This window comes from Coregonus clupeaformis, unplaced genomic scaffold, assembly GCF_020615455.1.
Source record: "Coregonus clupeaformis isolate EN_2021a unplaced genomic scaffold, ASM2061545v1 scaf1385, whole genome shotgun sequence".
Lineage (NCBI taxonomy): Eukaryota > Metazoa > Chordata > Actinopteri > Salmoniformes > Salmonidae > Coregonus > Coregonus clupeaformis.
Window position 1 is genome coordinate 77,223 of NW_025534839.1, and position 18,261 is coordinate 95,483.

The following is an 18,261-nucleotide window of genomic DNA, read 5'->3' on the forward strand; positions in this document are numbered from 1 at the left end:
AGCGGGGCCTCCCTCACCACAACTCCCAAATATAACTCTCCCAACTTCCACCTCAGAAACTATAATTGTTGTAAACTACAGCGGTTCAATGTTTTCTAGGAATAGACTAACTCAGCTAGCTAACTAGGCGCAGCATTATTCCGTGAACAGCTAGTTAGCTAGAATAGCTAGCAAACTAGCTAGCCATTGCTTTCAGACAAAGAAGAACCCCTCCTTTCACTGCACGAACACACAGAGAGAGCCAAACTAACATTAACTAGTCACCCATGTCCCGAATTCCCTGAACGACTCGGGCTATCAATATGTAAAAAACAAAACACAAATGTAGGTTATGACTTACCCCTAGCAGCTACTGTTAGCTAGCCAAGTGCAAAGCTAGCCACTGAATTGACTCAGCCAGTTCGCGTCTGTTCGCTAGGTCGTTCCAGCTATTGTTTACTAGTAGCTATCCAGGTAGCAATATAGAGATAGAAGAGGAAGAAAATGGGAAACAACAGGTTTCCACGCCTAAAAAAGGAGACAAATCACATTTATATACTGTAGATTGTAACTTCCATCAATGTAATTGTCTGCATCACTTCCAATCCCCCATATGTTTTTTTTCTCTCGCAAATATATATATATATACACACACATATATATACATACATATATATATACACATATACATACATACACATACATACATATATACACATATACATATCCTTTAAAAAATATATACATTTCCCTTTATTACTTTCCAATCCAACCACCCCTTCCCTAATTGGAGTAAACTAGTGAACAACAATGCTTAGGCCTCTACTTCCAGCTTATACATACTATATACATTTTATGGACACAGTCAATTTTACAATAATTCTATTTTGTTTGTTTTTACTTCTGAACTTCCTCTACCCTCAACCTCTCCGATCATTTTCATGATGTCCATCCGGTTTGCTTCTATATGCCATATCTTTCTAACTGTGCTCTTTCACAAAAGCTCTCAACCTATAACCTATATACTTATTATGGACACAGTATGCTTTACATTATTAGTTATCTTGTTGTTATTAGTTGTTGTTAGTTGTTATTAGTCCCATCCTTCAACTTCCACCCATCTATCTCTTAACATCATTCATATTGGATTTCTATTTGCCATATCTTTTTCAACTGTACTGTGATGTTTTACAAAAGTTCTGAACCTTTCTATTCTCATTGTTTCTACAGATTGTAAATTGAAAAAAATTTTTTTTGCTAAAAGTATTATTATTCACTGCTCAAAAAAATAAAGGGAACACTAAAATAACACATCCTAGATCTGAATGAATGAAATCATCTTATTAAATACTTTTTTCTTTACATAGTTGAATGTGCTGACAACAAAATCACACAAAAATTATCAATGGAAATCAAATGTATCAACCCATGGAGGTCTGGATTTGGAGTCACCCTCAAAATTAAAGTGGAAAACCACACTACAGGCTGATCCAACTTTAATACAAGTCAAAATGAGGCTCAGTAGTGTGTGTGGCCTCCACGTGCCTGTATGACCTCCCTACAACGCCTGGGCATGCTCCTGATGAGGTGGCGGATGGTCTCTGAGGGATCTCCTCCCAGACCTGGACTAAAGCATCCGGCAACTCCTGGACAGCCTGTGGTGCAACGTGGCGTTGGTGGATGGAGCGAGACATGATGTCCCAGATGTGCTCAATTGGATTCAGGTCTGGGGAGCAGGGCGGGCCAGTCCATAGCATCAATGCCTTCCTCTTGCAGGAACTGCTGACACACTCCAGCCACATGAGGTCTAGCATTGTCTTGCATTAGGAGGAACCCAGGGCCAACCGCACCAGCATATGGTCTCACAAGGGGTCTGAGGATCTCATCTCGGTACCTAATGGCAGTCAGGCTACCTCTGGCGAGCACATGGAGGGGCTGTGCAGCCCCCAAAGAAATGCCACCCCACACCATGACTGACCCACCGCCAAACCGGTCATGCTGGAGGATGTTGCAGGCAGCAGAACGTTCTCCACGGCGTCTCCAGACTCTGTCACGTCTGTCACGTGCTCAGTGTGAACCTGCTTTCAACTGTGAAGAGCACAGGGCGCCAGTGGCGAATTTGCCAATCTTGGTGTTCTCTGGCAAATGCCAAACGTCCTGCACGGTGTTGGGCTGTAAGCACAACCCCCACCTGTGGACGTCGGGCCCTCATACCACCCTCATGGAGTCTGTTTCTGACCGTTTGAGCAGACACATGCACATTTGTGGCCTGCTGGAGGTCATTTTGCAGGGCTCTGGCAGTGCTCCTCCTGCTCATCCTTGCACTAAAGCGGAGGTAGCAGTCCTGCTGCTGGGTTGTTGCCCTCCTACGGCCTCCTCACGTCTCCTGATGTACTGGCCTGTCTCCTGGTAGCGCCTCCATGCTCTGGACACTACGCTGACAGACACAGCAAACCTTCTTGTCACAGCTCGCATTGATGTGCCATCCTGGATGAGCTGCACTACCTGAGCCACTTGTGTGGGTTGTAGACTCCGTCTCATGCTACCACTAGAGTGAAAGCACCGCCAGCATTCAAAAGTGACCAAAACATCAGCCAGGAAGCATAGGAACTGAGAAGTTGTCTGTGGTCACCACCTGCAAAACCAGTCCTTTATTGGGGGTGTCTTGCTAATTGCCTATAATTTCCACCTGTTGTCTATTCCATTTGCACAACAGCATGTGACATTTATTGTCAATCAGTGTTGCTTCCTAAGTGGACAGTTTTATTTCACAGAAGTGTGATTGACTTGGAGTTACATTGTGTTGTTTAAGTGTTCCCTTAATTTTTTTGAGCAGTGTATTATTGATCGATTGACTATGACTTTTCAGATCACCCAGTAATGCTATCTGCAGGGTTAGCTCCAGGTAAATATTGCAATCCTTTAGCCATTCCTGGACCTGTGTCCAAAAACAAGCTACAAATGGACAGTACCAAAACAAATGATCTAATGATTCTGTCTCTTCGCAGCAAAATCTGCAGAGCTGGGAAGATTGTATCCCCCATATAAATAACATTATATTGGTGGCAAGAATTGTATATAATAATTTAAATTGAAAAATTATACGTTTTGAATCCGGCGTCGGTTTGCTTATCAGTTCATAAACACTATGCCATGGAATCGGTACATCAAAAATCTCTTCCCAACTATTTTGCAATCTATATGAGACGGCTGTCAATCCTTTGGTCCTTAAATGAAACTGGTATACTTTTTTATTTATCACAGTTTTCTCTAACCAATTATGTTCTTTAATGCAAGGCCGACAGACAAGTTCCTTTCCTTTTCCCCCTTCCACTTTCCTCTTCCATTTTTGCGGTAATTCTGCAATTATTTGGTTGTAATTTTGGGTAGAGCAGACACTTCCATATGTTTTTGTTAGCTGCATGTGCGACATAACTCCACCAGTCCGACCGATGATATCATTTACGAAGATTATACCTTTTTTAAACATTTTGTCAAAAAAAATGTTTTTTGATCAATTAGTGTATTTGAGTTTAACCACAATATTTGTTGCATTATTTGTTCTGTCATTTCTGGAGGATTAAATTGAAATTGCAACCAACTTTCTATGGCTTGTTTTAGAAATAGTGATATTTGGGAGATGATTTCCTTTTCAAATAACTGAAAGTGAGAGGTCGTAATCTGAATAAAGGGAAAAAGGCCATTCTTGAACATTGGGTGTGTCACGCCCTGGCTCTGGGGACTCTTATATGTTGAGCCAGGGTGTTAGTTTCTATGTTTAGTTTTCCAGGTTTCTGTTCTAGTATGTTGTATGTTCTATGTTCATGTTCTAGTTCATGTGTTTCTATGTTGGCCGGGGTGGTTCCCAATCAGAGGCAGCTGTGGCTTGTTGTCTCTGATTGGGAACCATACTTAGGCAGCCTGTTTTGCACTTGTTATTTGTGGGATCTTGTTCCGGAGAGGTTTGAGTTTGTTAACCTTAGGACTTCACGTATCGTTTATTGTTTTGTTATTGTTATATTAAGTACTCATTAAAAGATGTACGCATATCGCGCTGCGCCTTGGTCCGCTTCTTACGACGATCGTGACAGGGTGAGACAATCTTACTAATTTGCTAGAGAACCAGTTCGGATTTAAGTATAACTTTTGTATGACTGAAGCGTTTAGTGATAGGTCTAATGCTTTAATATTTAATAATTTGTGTCCTCCGAATTCATATTCATTATATAAATAGGCCCGTTCAATTTTGTCTGGCTTGCCGTTCCAAATAAAATTTAATATTTTTTTCTCATATAATTTAAAAAACTGTTCGCTAGGCATAGGCAAGACCATAAGCAAATAGGTAAACTGGGATAATACTAAAGAGTTAATCAGGGTGATTTTTACACAAATTGACAGGTATTTTCCTTTCCATGGTTGCAAGATCTTATCTATTTTTGCTATCTTTCTATTAACATTTATTGGAATGAGATCATTTATTTCATTTGGGATATATATTCCGAGTATATCCACATCACCATCAGACCATTTTTATTGGTAAACTACATGGTAATATACATTTTTTATTTTTTAGTGATCCAATACATAATATAGTACATTTATCATAATTTGGTTGTAATCCAGCGAGGTTAAAAAATGTATCTAGATCCTCTAGTTGTGGATTTAAAAGAAAACATGAATCATCAGCGTACAATGACACCTTTGTTTTTAAGCCCTGGATTTCTAATCCCTTGATATTATTGTTGGATCTGATTTTAATAGCTAACATCTCGATGGCCATAATAAATAGATATGCCGATAGTGGACAACCTTGTTTCACTCCTCTTGACAGTTTAAAACCTTCTGAGAAATAGCCATTATTTACTATTTTACACCTAGGGTTACTATACATGATTTTAACCCACTTTATACGAGATACTCCAAAATTGAAATGCTGATTAGAATGAATAATGTCCGACAATACCTTTTTAATTCTATGCGCTATACATTTTCCTCCAATTTTTTTAATGGACTGGATCTTTATATTTTCCACTTGTATCCTGTTTCAGTAATAATGAAATCAGACCTTCTTCTTAAGGTTTTACATAGGAGTGATTAAAACATGCTAATAACGGTCCTCTGAGTATATCAAAAAAGGTTTGGTATACCTCGACTGTTATGCCATCCAACCCTGGAGTTTTCCCGGACTTAAAGTCTTTAATTGCATCCAGAAGTTCCTCCTCTGTAATTTCACCTTCACATGAGTCTTTCTGTATGGCTGTTAATTTGAAATTATCAATAGAAAAAAATATCTACAATTAGCTTGAGTTAGAGGAGATGGAGGCGACTGAAAGAAAACATATGCTTAAAGTACTTTGTTTCCTCCTTCAAAATATAATTTGGTGAATCATGGGTGACTCCGTCATTTGTAGCCAGTTTCAGTAAATTATTTTTGGTAGCATTCCTATGTTGAAGATAAAAAAATATTTTTGTGCATTTTTCCCGATATTCCATCCAGTTTGCTTTATTTTTTATAATATATTACACTTGATCTTGAATAAGTTTCTCCATTTCTTTTAGTTTTTCCTCTAATTTATTCTGAGCCTCTATGTTACAGTTTGTATTGCTATCTATCTGTTCTGTTAGACATTCTATTTCCTTTGTTAGTATGGACTCTTTTGACCTAAATTGCTTTTGTTTTCGAGATGAGTACTGAATTGCATGGCCTCTAAAGGCACATTTAAAGGTGTCCCATACAATAAGGGGATTTGCAGTACCTATGTTATGTCGGAAAAAATCCGTTATAAATTCCTCTGTCCTAGTTAAAAACAAGTTATCATCCAATAGGCTTTGATTAAATTTCCAATATCCTCGCCCACGTGGAAATTCAGTAAGAGTAATGTATATACCAATTATATGATGATCCGACCCCTATCAACACTTTTTAAACTTTCGGTGCCAACGAGAATGACATAAGAAAGAAGTCAAGACGACTAGCTTGATTGAGTCTCCGCCATGTATATCTCACTAGATCAGGATATTTAAGCCTCCATATATCTACTAGTTCTAATGTATCCATGACATTCACAATTTCCTTAAGAGCATGAGGGTGATTGTTTGTAGTGTGATTTCCTTTACGGTCCATTGAGCTATTTAAAACGGTGATATAATCTCCCACCATAATAATATAGTCTTGAATTGCTTGCAAGGTTGATCATTTATTATATATATTGTCAAAGAAGTGTGGATCATCATTATTTGGTCCGTAAAGGCTCATGAGCCATATCTGTTTATGGTCCAATAACATATTTAAAATAATCCATCTACCTTGCTGTTTGGACAAATTGCACATTCGGATCGAAATTACTATTAATTAATATCATCACCCCTTTTGAGTTTCTTTGCCCATGGGAGAAGTATATTTCACCCCCCCCCATTCCTTTTCCACGCAACTTCATCTAGAATTGTTGAATGAGTTTCCTGTAAACAATAGATATTATATTCCTTCTCTTTGAGCCATGTAAATATTGTTCTTCTTTTGTTATTAACTGCTAAGCCATTACAATTATAACTGGCTATACTTATTTCACCACATACCATAATGAGATACAAGTTTCAAATCTATTTATCATTATATATATGTTTGTAAATTTACCAATAAAAAAGACCATCATGATTGAGTGTCCATATAGCTGTACCATGATATTTGCATTGCTACTAAGTAACCCTCCAATTGTTCTCCACTAATTCCCCCGCTAAAGCCCCTCCCCATCCCAAGTTCGGCCGTCATCCCAGTGATCGGCATCCCACCCCCGCCCCGAGAGGCCAGGACCCATCCATCGAAAACATCACACAGTGCCACCCACAAAACAGATGTTCTATGGGATTAAGGTCTGGAGACTGGCTAGGCCACTTCAGGACCTTAATGTGCTTCTTCTTGAGCCACTCCTTTGTTGCCTTGGCCGTGTGTTTTGGGTCATTGTCATGCTGGAATACCCATCCATGACCCATTTTCAATGCCCTGGCTGAGGGATTTGACGGTACATGGCCCCGTCCATCGTCCCTTTGATGCGGTGAAGTTGTCCTGTCCCCTTAGCAGAAAACCACCCACAAAGCATAATGTTTCCACCTCCATGTTTGACGGTGGGGATGTTGTTCTTGGGGTCATAGGCAGCATTCCTCCTCCTCCAAACATGGCGAGTTGAGTTGATGCCAAAGAGCTCGATTTTGGTCTCATCTGACCACAACACTTTCACCCAGTTCTCCTCTGAATCATTCAGATGTTCATTGGCAAACTTCAGACGGCCCTGTATATGTGCTTTCTTGAGCAGGGGGACCTTGCGGGCGCTGCAGGATTTCAGTCCTTCACGGCGTAGTGTGTTACCAATTGTTTTCTTGGTGACTATGGTCCTTGAGATCATTGACAAGATCCTCCCGTGTAGTTCTGGGCTGATTCCTCACCGTTCTCATGATCATTGCAACTCCACGAGGTGAGATCTTGCATGGAGCCCCAGGCCGAGGGAGATTGACAGTTCTTTTGGGTTTCTTCAATTTGCGAATAATCACACCAACTGTTGTCACCTTCTCACCAAGCTGCTTGGCGATGGTCTTGTAGCCCATTCCAGCCTTGTGTAGGTCTACAATCTTGTCCCTGACATCCTTGGGGAGCTCTTTGGTCTTGGCCATGGTGGAGAGTTTGGAATCTGATTGATTGATTGCTTCTGTGGACAGGTGGCTTTTATACAGGTAACAAACTGAGATTAGGAGCACTCCTAATCTCAGCTCGTTACCTGTATAAAAGACACCTGGGAGCCAGAAATCTTTCTGATTGAGAGGGGGTCAAATACTTATTTCCCTCATTAAAATGCGAATCAATTTATAACATTTTTGACATGCGTTTTTCTGGATTATTTTGTTGTTATTCTGTCTCTCACTGTTCAAATAAACCTACCATTAAAATTATAGACTGATCATTTCTTTGTCAGTGGGCAAACGTACAAAATCAGCAGGGGATCAAATACTTTTTTCCCTCACTGTAGTTTCAAAATCTTTCCCATTAACTTTGTTTGATTACAATGTAGTACACTGCAATGTAGTAGATCTCAAACAAGCACTGTTTCTCCCATTCAGGCCTCCCTGTCTATCCGGCTACAGAGGGTCCTGCAGACCAGCTTCCTGCAGTGGCAGTCCCAGAACTGGATCAGGAGAGGAGTATGGAGAGGGGGATGGAGGAGGAGACTGGGGGTGGAGGAGAGTGAGGAGGAGACGGAGACAGAGGAGGAGGAGAGGGGTGTAGAGGTGTTGAAGGTTCTCAGCCTCAGGGCTCTGCTAGAGACTCTGGGCACCCAGCCTGATGAAGAGGAGACGAAGGGGCTCAACCACACTACACACTGGTGAGAGAACCTTTAGTGATGATGATGAAGATGATTATAACGATGATCATGCTGAAGATGATGTTGAGGATAATGGTTCAGTGGAATAACAGCAGATAGCTTTGGAGGCTGGCCAAAGCACTACTCTACTGTATATGACCGCCTCGTTGTTTGCTTTACCCAGGATTCCTAGGGGCGCGTGGCGGCAGCCTCAGGACCTCCACGATGCCGTGGGCCTGGGGTTCCAGTGGGGTGGTTCCCATAGCAACAGGACCCTGCTCCGCTGTCTGGGGATGGACACCAGGGACATGGTAACGGCCTCTTTTCAGTTTAATTTCCATGAGAGCAACATAACTAAATAAAACATGATTCGAAGCTATCTGTCTTTGACAACTACAACATCAACAATGTAGTAAGTGATGTGTCTTGGGCCTGATGGGGTGTGTGGTCTGCCTCCCTCCCGCCCTCAGCCCCGCCCTCAGCCCCTCCCTCCCGCCTCAGCCCCTCCCGCCCTCAGCCCCGCCCTCAGCCCCTCCCTCCCGCCCTCAGCCCCTCCCTCCCCATATTTCCATATTGTACATAATTACTGTAAATGTGTCTAATATCCCTTTTACTATGTAGAAGTGCTCTGTTGTTGCTTTATCTATAGGGTACATACTGTATGCGGGTTATCTGTCAATTCTTCATCTCTAATATAATATTATTCTGTCTGTATATTCTGTTTATTGGTGTAAAAGCAGGACCATTTCACCTGTTTGAATTCCTGCTACATGTAAAGGTATTGGTGATTTCTGATTGTCTCTCCTCCACAGTTGTTCACTGGCCAGAGAAAGCAGCCTGTCATAGTTCCTGTGTTTGCAGCCAGCCTGGTGAGTGGACTTTTGGAGATACCATTCTGTGTCCCAAATGGCACCCTATTCCCTATATAGTGCACTACTTTTGACCAGGGCCATATGGAAGCAATCCATGGTGGCCCTAGTTCCATTTCTGTCCCTGGAACCTCCCCCTAAGCCCTGGTACCAGTCCGTTTGCTCCATCATGCTTCTCCTGGCCACTCCTTTTCATGCCAAACATGCCAAGGAGTTGACATGATAGCACAAACAGATCTGGGACCAGGCTACCTCCCTTTATTTATTTATTTAATTTTTTATTTTACCTTTATTTAACTAGGCAAGTCAGTTAAGAACAAATTCTTATTTACAATGACGGCCTACACCGGCCAAACCCGGACGACGCTGGGCCAATTGTGCGCCGCCCTATGGCTGTGTGTGAACATGTTACCGCCCTTTAGCCTTGTATGCTGATAGCCCCTTAATGTTCACAGATCTGAGACTACTGGGTAGGTGTAAAACAATAAGATGATGACTTGGCAGTTGGCCATATTGCTTTCTCCCTGTCCAAACCTTTCATCATGTGACATGTATTCCAAATGCCTTGTGCCAGGCATTGCCAGGTGTTCCATGGTGACCTCTTTCTTTCACCACCTCTCCCTTTCCCCTTCACCTTTAATTCCCTATTGCTCTCCCCCCACCCCCGTCTCTCTCTCTCCCATCACCCCCCCCCTCTCCTCCCTCTCTCTCTCACCATCTCCCCCTGTCCCTCTCTCACCATCTCCCCCTGTCCCTCTCTCCTCTCTTTCAGGGAATGTTAGAGCCCACCAAAGAGCCGGTGAGAGCAGCCTCAGCTGCCACAGCACAAGCACTTCCTGGGTCACAGGAAACAACCACCACCTCCTCAATACAGGTACAGAAACAGGTGTAGGGTGAAGTTGCCCTAGACGCTGATATGGGGTCAGTTTAGCATTTTCCCTCCTAATAGTTATGGTTAGAATTGGGGGAGGGGAAGCAGATCCTAGATCTGTAACTAGGGGAAACCTCACCCCAGAGCTACAGGCAGACCATGGCTGTGTGTGAACATGTGACCAGTTGTTAAACTCTCCGCTGTCTTTGTTTCTGCAATCCTTCACCCATTTCTCAAAGCTCATTGGAGGAGGTCTGAGAGGAGGGACCTTGGATCCTCTCTTCCAATGAACTTTGAGAGAGAGGTAAGAATAGTTATTTTCCTTGAATTGAAGACAGAAGAGGCTAAGATGTGACAGTTGGTAACGTCTACAGATAGCCTGTGGCTAGGATGTGACCGTTGGTAACGTCTCCAGATAGCCCGTGGCTCACACAGTACACCCAACACACACACAGGGCAACATTTTTCAATGGATGATAGTGAGTCAATTCCTCCCTCGATAATGAAGTTTACCCCTAAACACTGACCTAGGATCAGATATCCTAACCTTAGCATTAGGAGGATAATGACAATATCTGACCCTGGACTAACTACTACCAACTCCCAATTCCTCTGTGCTGTCCTCTATCCATCACTAAGACCTGGCCGTATTCACAAAGAGTCTCAGTCTCAGAGTAGGAGCGCCTGATCTAGGATCAGGTTGGTCTTTTAGCTCATAATGAATAAGATTTCATGAACCAGGGGGGACCTGATCCCAGATCAGCACCCCTTTCTCTGATGTTATTTTGTGAGTATGGGCCTTCAAGAGACCGTGTTGAATAGAGGGCACAACGCTGAGCCTCACTGCAGTTTGTTCCTTCCGCCAGCAGGGGGCCCCCCAGCCTTGGTCCCAGTTTGACTGGAGCAGCAGTGGCCTTGGCATCAACCCTCTGGATGGTACGTCCCCCCGCTGAGCCCCCTACCTCCAGGGCCAGAGATGAGGCTGCTGTCCACTCTACGCTGCTTTACACACACTACTCCTCCGTCTCAGCTTCTACCTTCCTCTCCTCCTCCGTCTCAGCTTCTACCTTCCTCTCCTCCTCCGTCTCAGCTTCTACCTTTCTCTCCACTCACCCTGCTACTACTCTGAGACACTTTGTGAATACGGGCCCTGACACCTGTTTCTCTCTCTCTTTGTGAATACGGGCCCTGACTCCTGTTTCTCTCTCTCTTTGTGAATACAGACCCTGACTCCTGTTTCTCTCTCTCTTTGTGAATACGGGCCCTGACTCCTGTTTCTCTCTCTCTTTGTGAGAACAGACCCTGACTCCTGTTTCTCTCTCTCTTTGTGAATACGGGCCCTGACACCTGTTTCTCTCTCTCTTTGTGAATACGGGCCCTGACACCTGTTTCTCTCTCTCTTTGTGAATACGGGCCCTGACTCCTGTTTCTCTCTCTCTTTGTGAATACGGGCCCTGACACCTGTTTCTCTCTCTCTTTGTGAATACGGGCCCTGACTCCTGTTTCTCTCTCTCTCTTTGTGAATACGGGCCCTGACACCTGTTTCTCGCTCTCTTTGTGAATACAGACCCTGACTACTGTTTCTCTCTCTCTTTGTGAATATGGGCCCTGACTCCTGTTTCTCTCTCTCTTTGTGAATACGGGCCCTGACTTCTGTTTCTCTCTCTCTTTGTGAATACGGGCCCTGACTCCTGTTTCTCTCTCTCTTTGTGAATACGGGCCCTGACACCTGTTTCTCTCTCTCTTTGTGAATACGGGCCCTGACACCTGTTTCTCTCTCTCTTTGTGAATACGGGCCCTGACTCCTGTTTTTCTCTCTCTCTTTGTGAATACGGGCCCTGACTCCTGTTTCTCTCTCTCTTTGTGAATACGGGCCTTGACTCCTGTTTCTCTCTCTTTGTGAATACAGGCCCTGACACCTGTTTCTCTCTTTGGTTCCGTTGTCCACACTAGCATACCACTTATAATAAAGCAATGTGTTGGGCATGCATTCTACGTAAGTGGTATGTAAGTGTGGACTTTGGAACATAGTCTCTATCACTCCCTCCTCTCACTCTCTCCCTCCTCTCACCCTCTCTCGCCCTCCTCTTCCTCTCTCTCCCTCTCTATCCCTCCTCTCCCTCTCTCCCTCTCTCCTCTGCTCCTCTCTTCACATTGATGTCTCCCTCTAGATGGTACAACCCTTTCCCTTTACCAATGGTATCTTATACTGTGGAATCCCAAGGCGCGCTCTCTATACGTCTAACTTACCGGCTACCTCATCTGCCCTGTATAGAGTGATGCTGATGAGGTTTCTCACTTGTTGTTACCCATCGTCATTGATCCAAACACTGTTTCTTATTGCTCTGGGCGACAGTTCTTTCAGTATTAGTGGGGGAATCAGGCAAAAGACAAGTCAAGTCTATATAGATGAATGTGTTGCCATAGCCTAAAGTGAATCCCCCCAGTACGTGCATTTTGCCCCAGTGAGGAGGTCGTAGTAGAAATAAGCTCTTGCGAAAAAACCTAAAATCCAGACCTGTTTTATACTAACATTCCACTCCTTGTACTTTGTCATATGTCAAAAATGATGTTTGACATGACATGGAGTGGAATATCAGCACAAACAGACTGGTACCCCAGGCTAGAGAAAGCCAGGATCGTCTTACTAGTTCCCAGGCTAGAGAAAGCCAGGATCCTCTTACTAGTACCCAGGTTAGAGAAAGCCAGGATCCTCTTACTAGTACCCAGGTTAGAGAAAGCCAGGATCCTCTTACTAGTACCCAGGTTAGAGAAAGCCAGGATCCTCTTACTGTTTTCTGTTTAAGCTGCTATTCTGTGTTCTCTTATATTCTTCTGTATCTTTACTTTTCATTTTCTTTATAAAATAAAGAGGACGTATATATTCAGTAAATTGAAACTGATCTTTACAATCACTGTGATATACAGTACATTCGGAAAGTATTCACACGCCTTGACTTTTTCCACATTTTGTTACGTTACAGACTTGTTCTAAAATTGATTAAATTGTTTTTTTCCCCTCATCAATTTACACAAAATACCCCATAATGACAAAGCAAAAAACAGGTTTTTAGAAATTTTAGCAAATTGATAAAAAATTGCAAATGGAAATATCACATTTACATAAGTATTCAGATCCTTTACTCAGTACTTTGTTGAAGCACCTTTGGCAATGATTACAGCCTCGAGTCTTCTTGTGCATGACGCTACAAGCTTGGCACATCTGTATTTGTGGAGTTGCTCCCATTGTTCTCTGCAGATCCTCAAGCGCTGTCAGGTTGGATGGGGAGCGTTGTCTTGGCTGTGTGCTTAGGGTCGTTGTCCTGTTGGAAGGTGAACCTTCACCCCAGTCTGAGGTCCTGAGCACTCTGGAGTAGGTTTTCATCAACTATCTCTCTACTTTGCTCCGTTCATCTTTCCCCCGATCCTGACAAGTCTCCCAGTCCCAGCTGCTGAAAAACATCCCCACAGCATGATGCTGCCACCACCATGCTTCACCGTAGGGATGGTGCCAGGTTTCCTTCAGACGTGACGCTTGGCATTCAGGCCAAAGAGTTCAATCTTGGTTTCATCAGACTAGAGAATCTTGTTTCTCATGGTCTGAGAGTCTTTAGGTGCCTTTTAGCAAACTCTAAGCGGGTTGTCGTGGCTTTAACTGAGGAGTAGCTTCCGTCTGGCCACTCTACCATGAAGGCCTGATTGGTGGAGTGCTGCAGAGATGGTTGTCCTTCTGGAAGGTTCTCCCATCTCCACAGAGGAACTCTAGAGCTCTGTCAGAGTGACCATCGGGTTCTTGGTCTCCTCCCTGACCAAGGCCCTTCTCCCCCGATTGCTCAGTTTGGCAGGGCGGCCAGCTCTAGGAAGAGTCTTGGTGGTTCCAAACTTCTTCCATTGAAGAAGGATGGAGGCCATTGTGTTCTTGGGGACCTTCAATGTTGCAGACATTTTTTGGTACCCTTCCCCAGATCTGTGCCTCGACACAATCCTGTCTCGGAGCTCTACGGACAATTCCTTTGACCTCATGGCTTGGTCTTTGCTCTGACATGCACTGTCAACTGTGGGACCTTATATAGACAGGTGTGTGCCTTTCCAAATCATGTCCAATCAAATGAATTTACCACAGGTGGACTCCAATCAAGTTGTAGAAACATCTCAAGGATGATCAATGGAAACAGGATGCACCTGAGCTCAATTTTGAGTCTCATAGCAAAGGGTCTGAATACTTATGTAAATAAGGTATTTCTGTTTTTTATTTGTAATAAATTAGCTAACATTTCTAAAAACCTGTTTTCACGTTGTCATTATGGGGTATTTTGTGTAAATTGATGAGGATCTTTTTCTCTCATTTAATCCGTTTTAGAATAAGGCTGTAACAAAATGTGGAAAAAGTCAAGGGCTCTGAATACTTTCCGAATGCACTGTATAAACACTATCTGCAAAAAAAATACGTTTTGATTTAGCTTGTATGTGTTTTTATTATTTATTTTTAGATTCCCCAAACCAATGAGATGCTTTAAGGTTCTTTGAGTGTGGTTGCAATAAACACTGTTGTAAATACGTGAATAAACCTCTTTTCTAATATATTACACCTATCTGAGCTGTCCTGCCTCTTGGTTTTCTCTGGCTTTTCTATCACTGCACTGACTACTTTCCTCCATAGACATGGATTGATGTGCCACATCCTGGTTTAACATGGGCAGTGCCATTTGAGGTCTTTCACCATTATGAAGCAGTCAACTGGGTGTGAATATCTATAGGATAAATAAGGATCACAGAATTCCGTCCAGGTCAGCAGGAAGGATCTGCCAATGAATTCTACTCCTGAGCAAACATTCCATACCTGGATGTGGCAGTAAATCACCCACCTTGGCCTTAATGCCTGTTCAGACAACACACCTCCAGGAGGCAGTATGCAAACCCTTTCAGTTTGTTTACAGGCTGTCAATTAACTAATTTAAGTAAAATTGAGAAAGCCCTCAATAGCGCTGCCCATGCTGTCACAGAAGCAATTATGGCAAAGATGTAAGGAAGAGCCCTCTATCCAACTCTATGCTGCTTTCCTCTGTTCTGTAGACTCATGCTCTAGAGCTATACTGCCACCCACTGTGCTGAAGAACCAATTGCATGATGGTTTCTTCACCACTTGCTAGTTGTTTGTACACCTCCGTTTCTCAACCTTGATTTGGACCAGAGACGGACGTGTTATGGTCGTCTTTTTTTGTTTTGAACTCTAAACAAAGTCCAGAATGTGAGCGCTGCTTGTATTAGCATCCGCTAACTAACTGCCAGAAGCTCGTAGACCGATGAGGGATTGGGAAACACCGGTGTACAGGATGTAACAGTCTGGGGTGAAGTTTCCCCTAAGTACAGATCTAGGATCAGCTTTCCCGCCCCAAGCTCAACCATTAGTGGGGAAAATGCAACTAGGGGCATCTTCACCCTACTCCTATGTTTCCCACTTCACCTCCCTCCCTCTTGTCCCTGTAGAGAGCAGAGGTCCCTCAGGGCTGGATCTTGATATCTGTGGGCCACTCACGCATGCAAAAACATACATAATTGGCACTGAAAAATAGGTGTTTGATGAATATTTTAGTCAGTTTTTGTTGACGAAATGAACATTGATATACACACATTTGCGCACACACACTCACACACACATCACACATATACACACATGGACACACACTAAACAAGTGTACATTGGTATCTATGAACATGGAAGTTACATTGGTGGGCAGTAATTACATGGTTACTACAGTGTAGGTACAATGTGTGTGTACATACGTAGTGTGTGTGTCTACATATCGTGTGTGTGTGTGTGTGTGTGTGTGTGTGAAGGGGTGGATCCAGAGCTAGCCAGTGACCCTAGCAGACGTCTAGCAGACACCCTGAACCACCTCATGTCTACCATGGAGCTCACCACTACCTCCACCAGGTCAGACTGACACTCACACACACACACCCTTAGAGATCAATAATTGATAATCAAGCATAATTGATTGGATTTATATAGTGCTTTGCCAGGTCTGAAAGAGTTTTGCATGGAAAGGGGGGAAACTCACCTGCAATCAAATGTCGCCTCTGTGTGTCCCATCTTAATGTGTTGTGTGTGTGTGTGTGTGTGTGTTACCTGTGTGTGTGTGTGTGTTACCTGTGTGTGTGTGTGTGTGTGTGTTACCTGTGTGTGTGTGTGTGTGTGTTACCTGTGTGTGTGTGTGTGTTACCTGTGTGTGTGTGTGTGTGTGTTACCTGTGTGTGTGTGTGTGTGTTACCTGTGTGTGTGTGTGTGTGTGTTACCTGTGTGTGTGTGTTACCTGTGTGTGTGTGTGTGTGTTACCTGTGTGTGTGTGTGTGTTACCTGTGTGTGAGTGTGTGTGTGTTACCTGTGTGTGAGTGTGTGTGTGTTACCTGTGTGTGAGTGTGTGTGTGTTACCTGTGTGTGTGTGTGTGTGTGTTACCTGTGTGTGTGTGTTACCTGTGTGTGTGTGTGTTACCTGTGTGTGTGTGTGTTACCTTGTGTGTGTGTGTGTGTGTGTGTGTGTGTTACCTGTGTGTGAGTGTGTGTGTGTTACCTGTGTGTGTGTGTTACCTGTGTGTGTGTGTGTGTGTGTGTGTTACCTGTGTGTGTGTGTGTGTGTTACCTGTGTGTGTGTGTGTGTGTGTGTGTTACCTGTGTGTGTGTGTGTGTTACCTGTGTGTGTGTGTGTGTGTGTGTGTTACCTGTGTGTGTGTGTGTGTGTTACCTGTGTGTGAGTGTGTGTGTGTTACCTGTGTGTGAGTGTGTGTGTGTTACCTGTGTGTGTGTGTGTGTTACCTGTGTGTGTGTGTGTGTGTGTGTTACCTGTGTGTGTGTGTGTGTGTTACCTGTGTGTGTGTGTGTGTTACCTGTGTGTGTGTGTGTGTGTGTGTGTGTGTTACCTGTGTGTGTGTGTGTGTGTGTGTTACCTGTGTGTGTGTGTGTCAGGAAACCCCATAAGGATGAAGAGGAACAGCTGAGTGAGGAGGCAGCCAGGGTGATCTGTGGGCTGGCTGACCTGTCCTTCATGAAGGCTAAGGTCCTAATGTTCCCTATCACTCTCACTGCTGGCTCTGGCACAGTGCTAGAGTGATGCACACATGGATGGACACAGACAAACACGGATGCTCACACACAAACACACACACACACACACACACAAAAGACTGCTCCGCTTCAGCGCTAGATTGAACATTTAATGTATGAAAAGTCAATATGTTGATAATCAGGAATATGGTGAAATAGTTTGGCACAGCATGTTAGTCTTTTGTTCTGAATGTATTCATGTATTTATGTTGTGACACACTGGTTGAGGTCTAAGACTGAACCACACTTACCTGCGAAGTCCAGTCATCTGCCTCGTTCTTCCAGTGGTCTTAGATCAATTTCCTGTTTTTCTTTTCAAGATGGCGATTTTATCTTAATGTATTTATTCTTAATGTGTGTTTTAGTTATTTTTGGTTCATGGAAATTCCTCATAAATCCAATGAATGTATTGTATATTATTTACATAACAGATTGGTCTATTATAACAATATTTATATGATATATGTTTGTGTTGTTGATCCAGAGTGTGACTTCGTCTTAAAAGGCACCATATTGTCTATACAGTGCATTCAGAAAGTATTCAGACCCCTTGACCTTTTCCACATTTTGTTAAGTTACATCCTTACTCTAAACTTGATTAAATCATTTTTTCCCCTCATCAATCTACACACAATACCCCGTAATGACAAAGCAAAAATAGGTTTTTAGAAATGTTTGCAAATGTATTACAAATAAACTGAAATATCACATTTACATAGGTATTCAGACCCTTTACTCAGTACTTTGTTGAAGCACCTTTGGCAATGATTACAGCCTCAAGTCTTCTTGGGTATGACGCTACAAGCTTGGCACACCTGTATTTGGGGAGTTTCTCCCATTCTTCTCTGTAGATCCTCTCAAGCTCTGTCAGGTTGGATGGGGAACGTCGCTGCACAGCTATTTTCATCTCCAGAGATGTTCTATCTGGTTCAAGTCCAGGCTCTGGCTGGGCCACTCAAGGACATTCAGAGACTTGTCCCGAAGCCACTCCTGCGTTGTCTTGGCTGTGTGCTTAAGGTCGTTGTCCTGTTGGAAGGTGAACCTTCGCCCCAGTCTGAGGTCCCGAGCGCTCTGGAGCAGGTTTTCATC

The 18,261-nt window shown here is 43.3% G+C and overlaps 1 protein-coding gene across 1 annotated transcript; it reads left to right on the plus strand.

The window, feature by feature from the left end:
• Nucleotides 1-8,206: 8,206 nt before the first annotated feature.
• LOC123486959 (aftiphilin-like) lies at nucleotides 8,207-17,757 on the plus strand. Its single transcript, XM_045218121.1, has 7 exons — nucleotides 8,207-8,351; nucleotides 8,515-8,641; nucleotides 9,143-9,199; nucleotides 9,972-10,073; nucleotides 10,937-11,006; nucleotides 15,909-16,005; nucleotides 17,035-17,757. Exons 2-7 carry the CDS (start codon nucleotides 8,624-8,626, stop codon nucleotides 17,177-17,179), a joined length of 489 nt encoding a protein of 162 aa, XP_045074056.1. The 5' UTR covers nucleotides 8,207-8,351; nucleotides 8,515-8,623; the 3' UTR covers nucleotides 17,180-17,757.
• The last annotated feature ends 504 nt before the right edge of the window (nucleotides 17,758-18,261 follow it).

Coding starts and splice junctions, on each gene's coding strand:
- LOC123486959 (XM_045218121.1), top strand. Junction 11,007..15,908: donor TGGCATCAACCCTCTGGATG/GTACGTCCCCCC, acceptor GTGTGTGTGAAG/GGGTGGATCCAGAGCTAGCC. Junction 16,006..17,034: donor CTCACCACTACCTCCACCAG/GTCAGACTGACA, acceptor TGTGTGTGTCAG/GAAACCCCATAAGGATGAAG.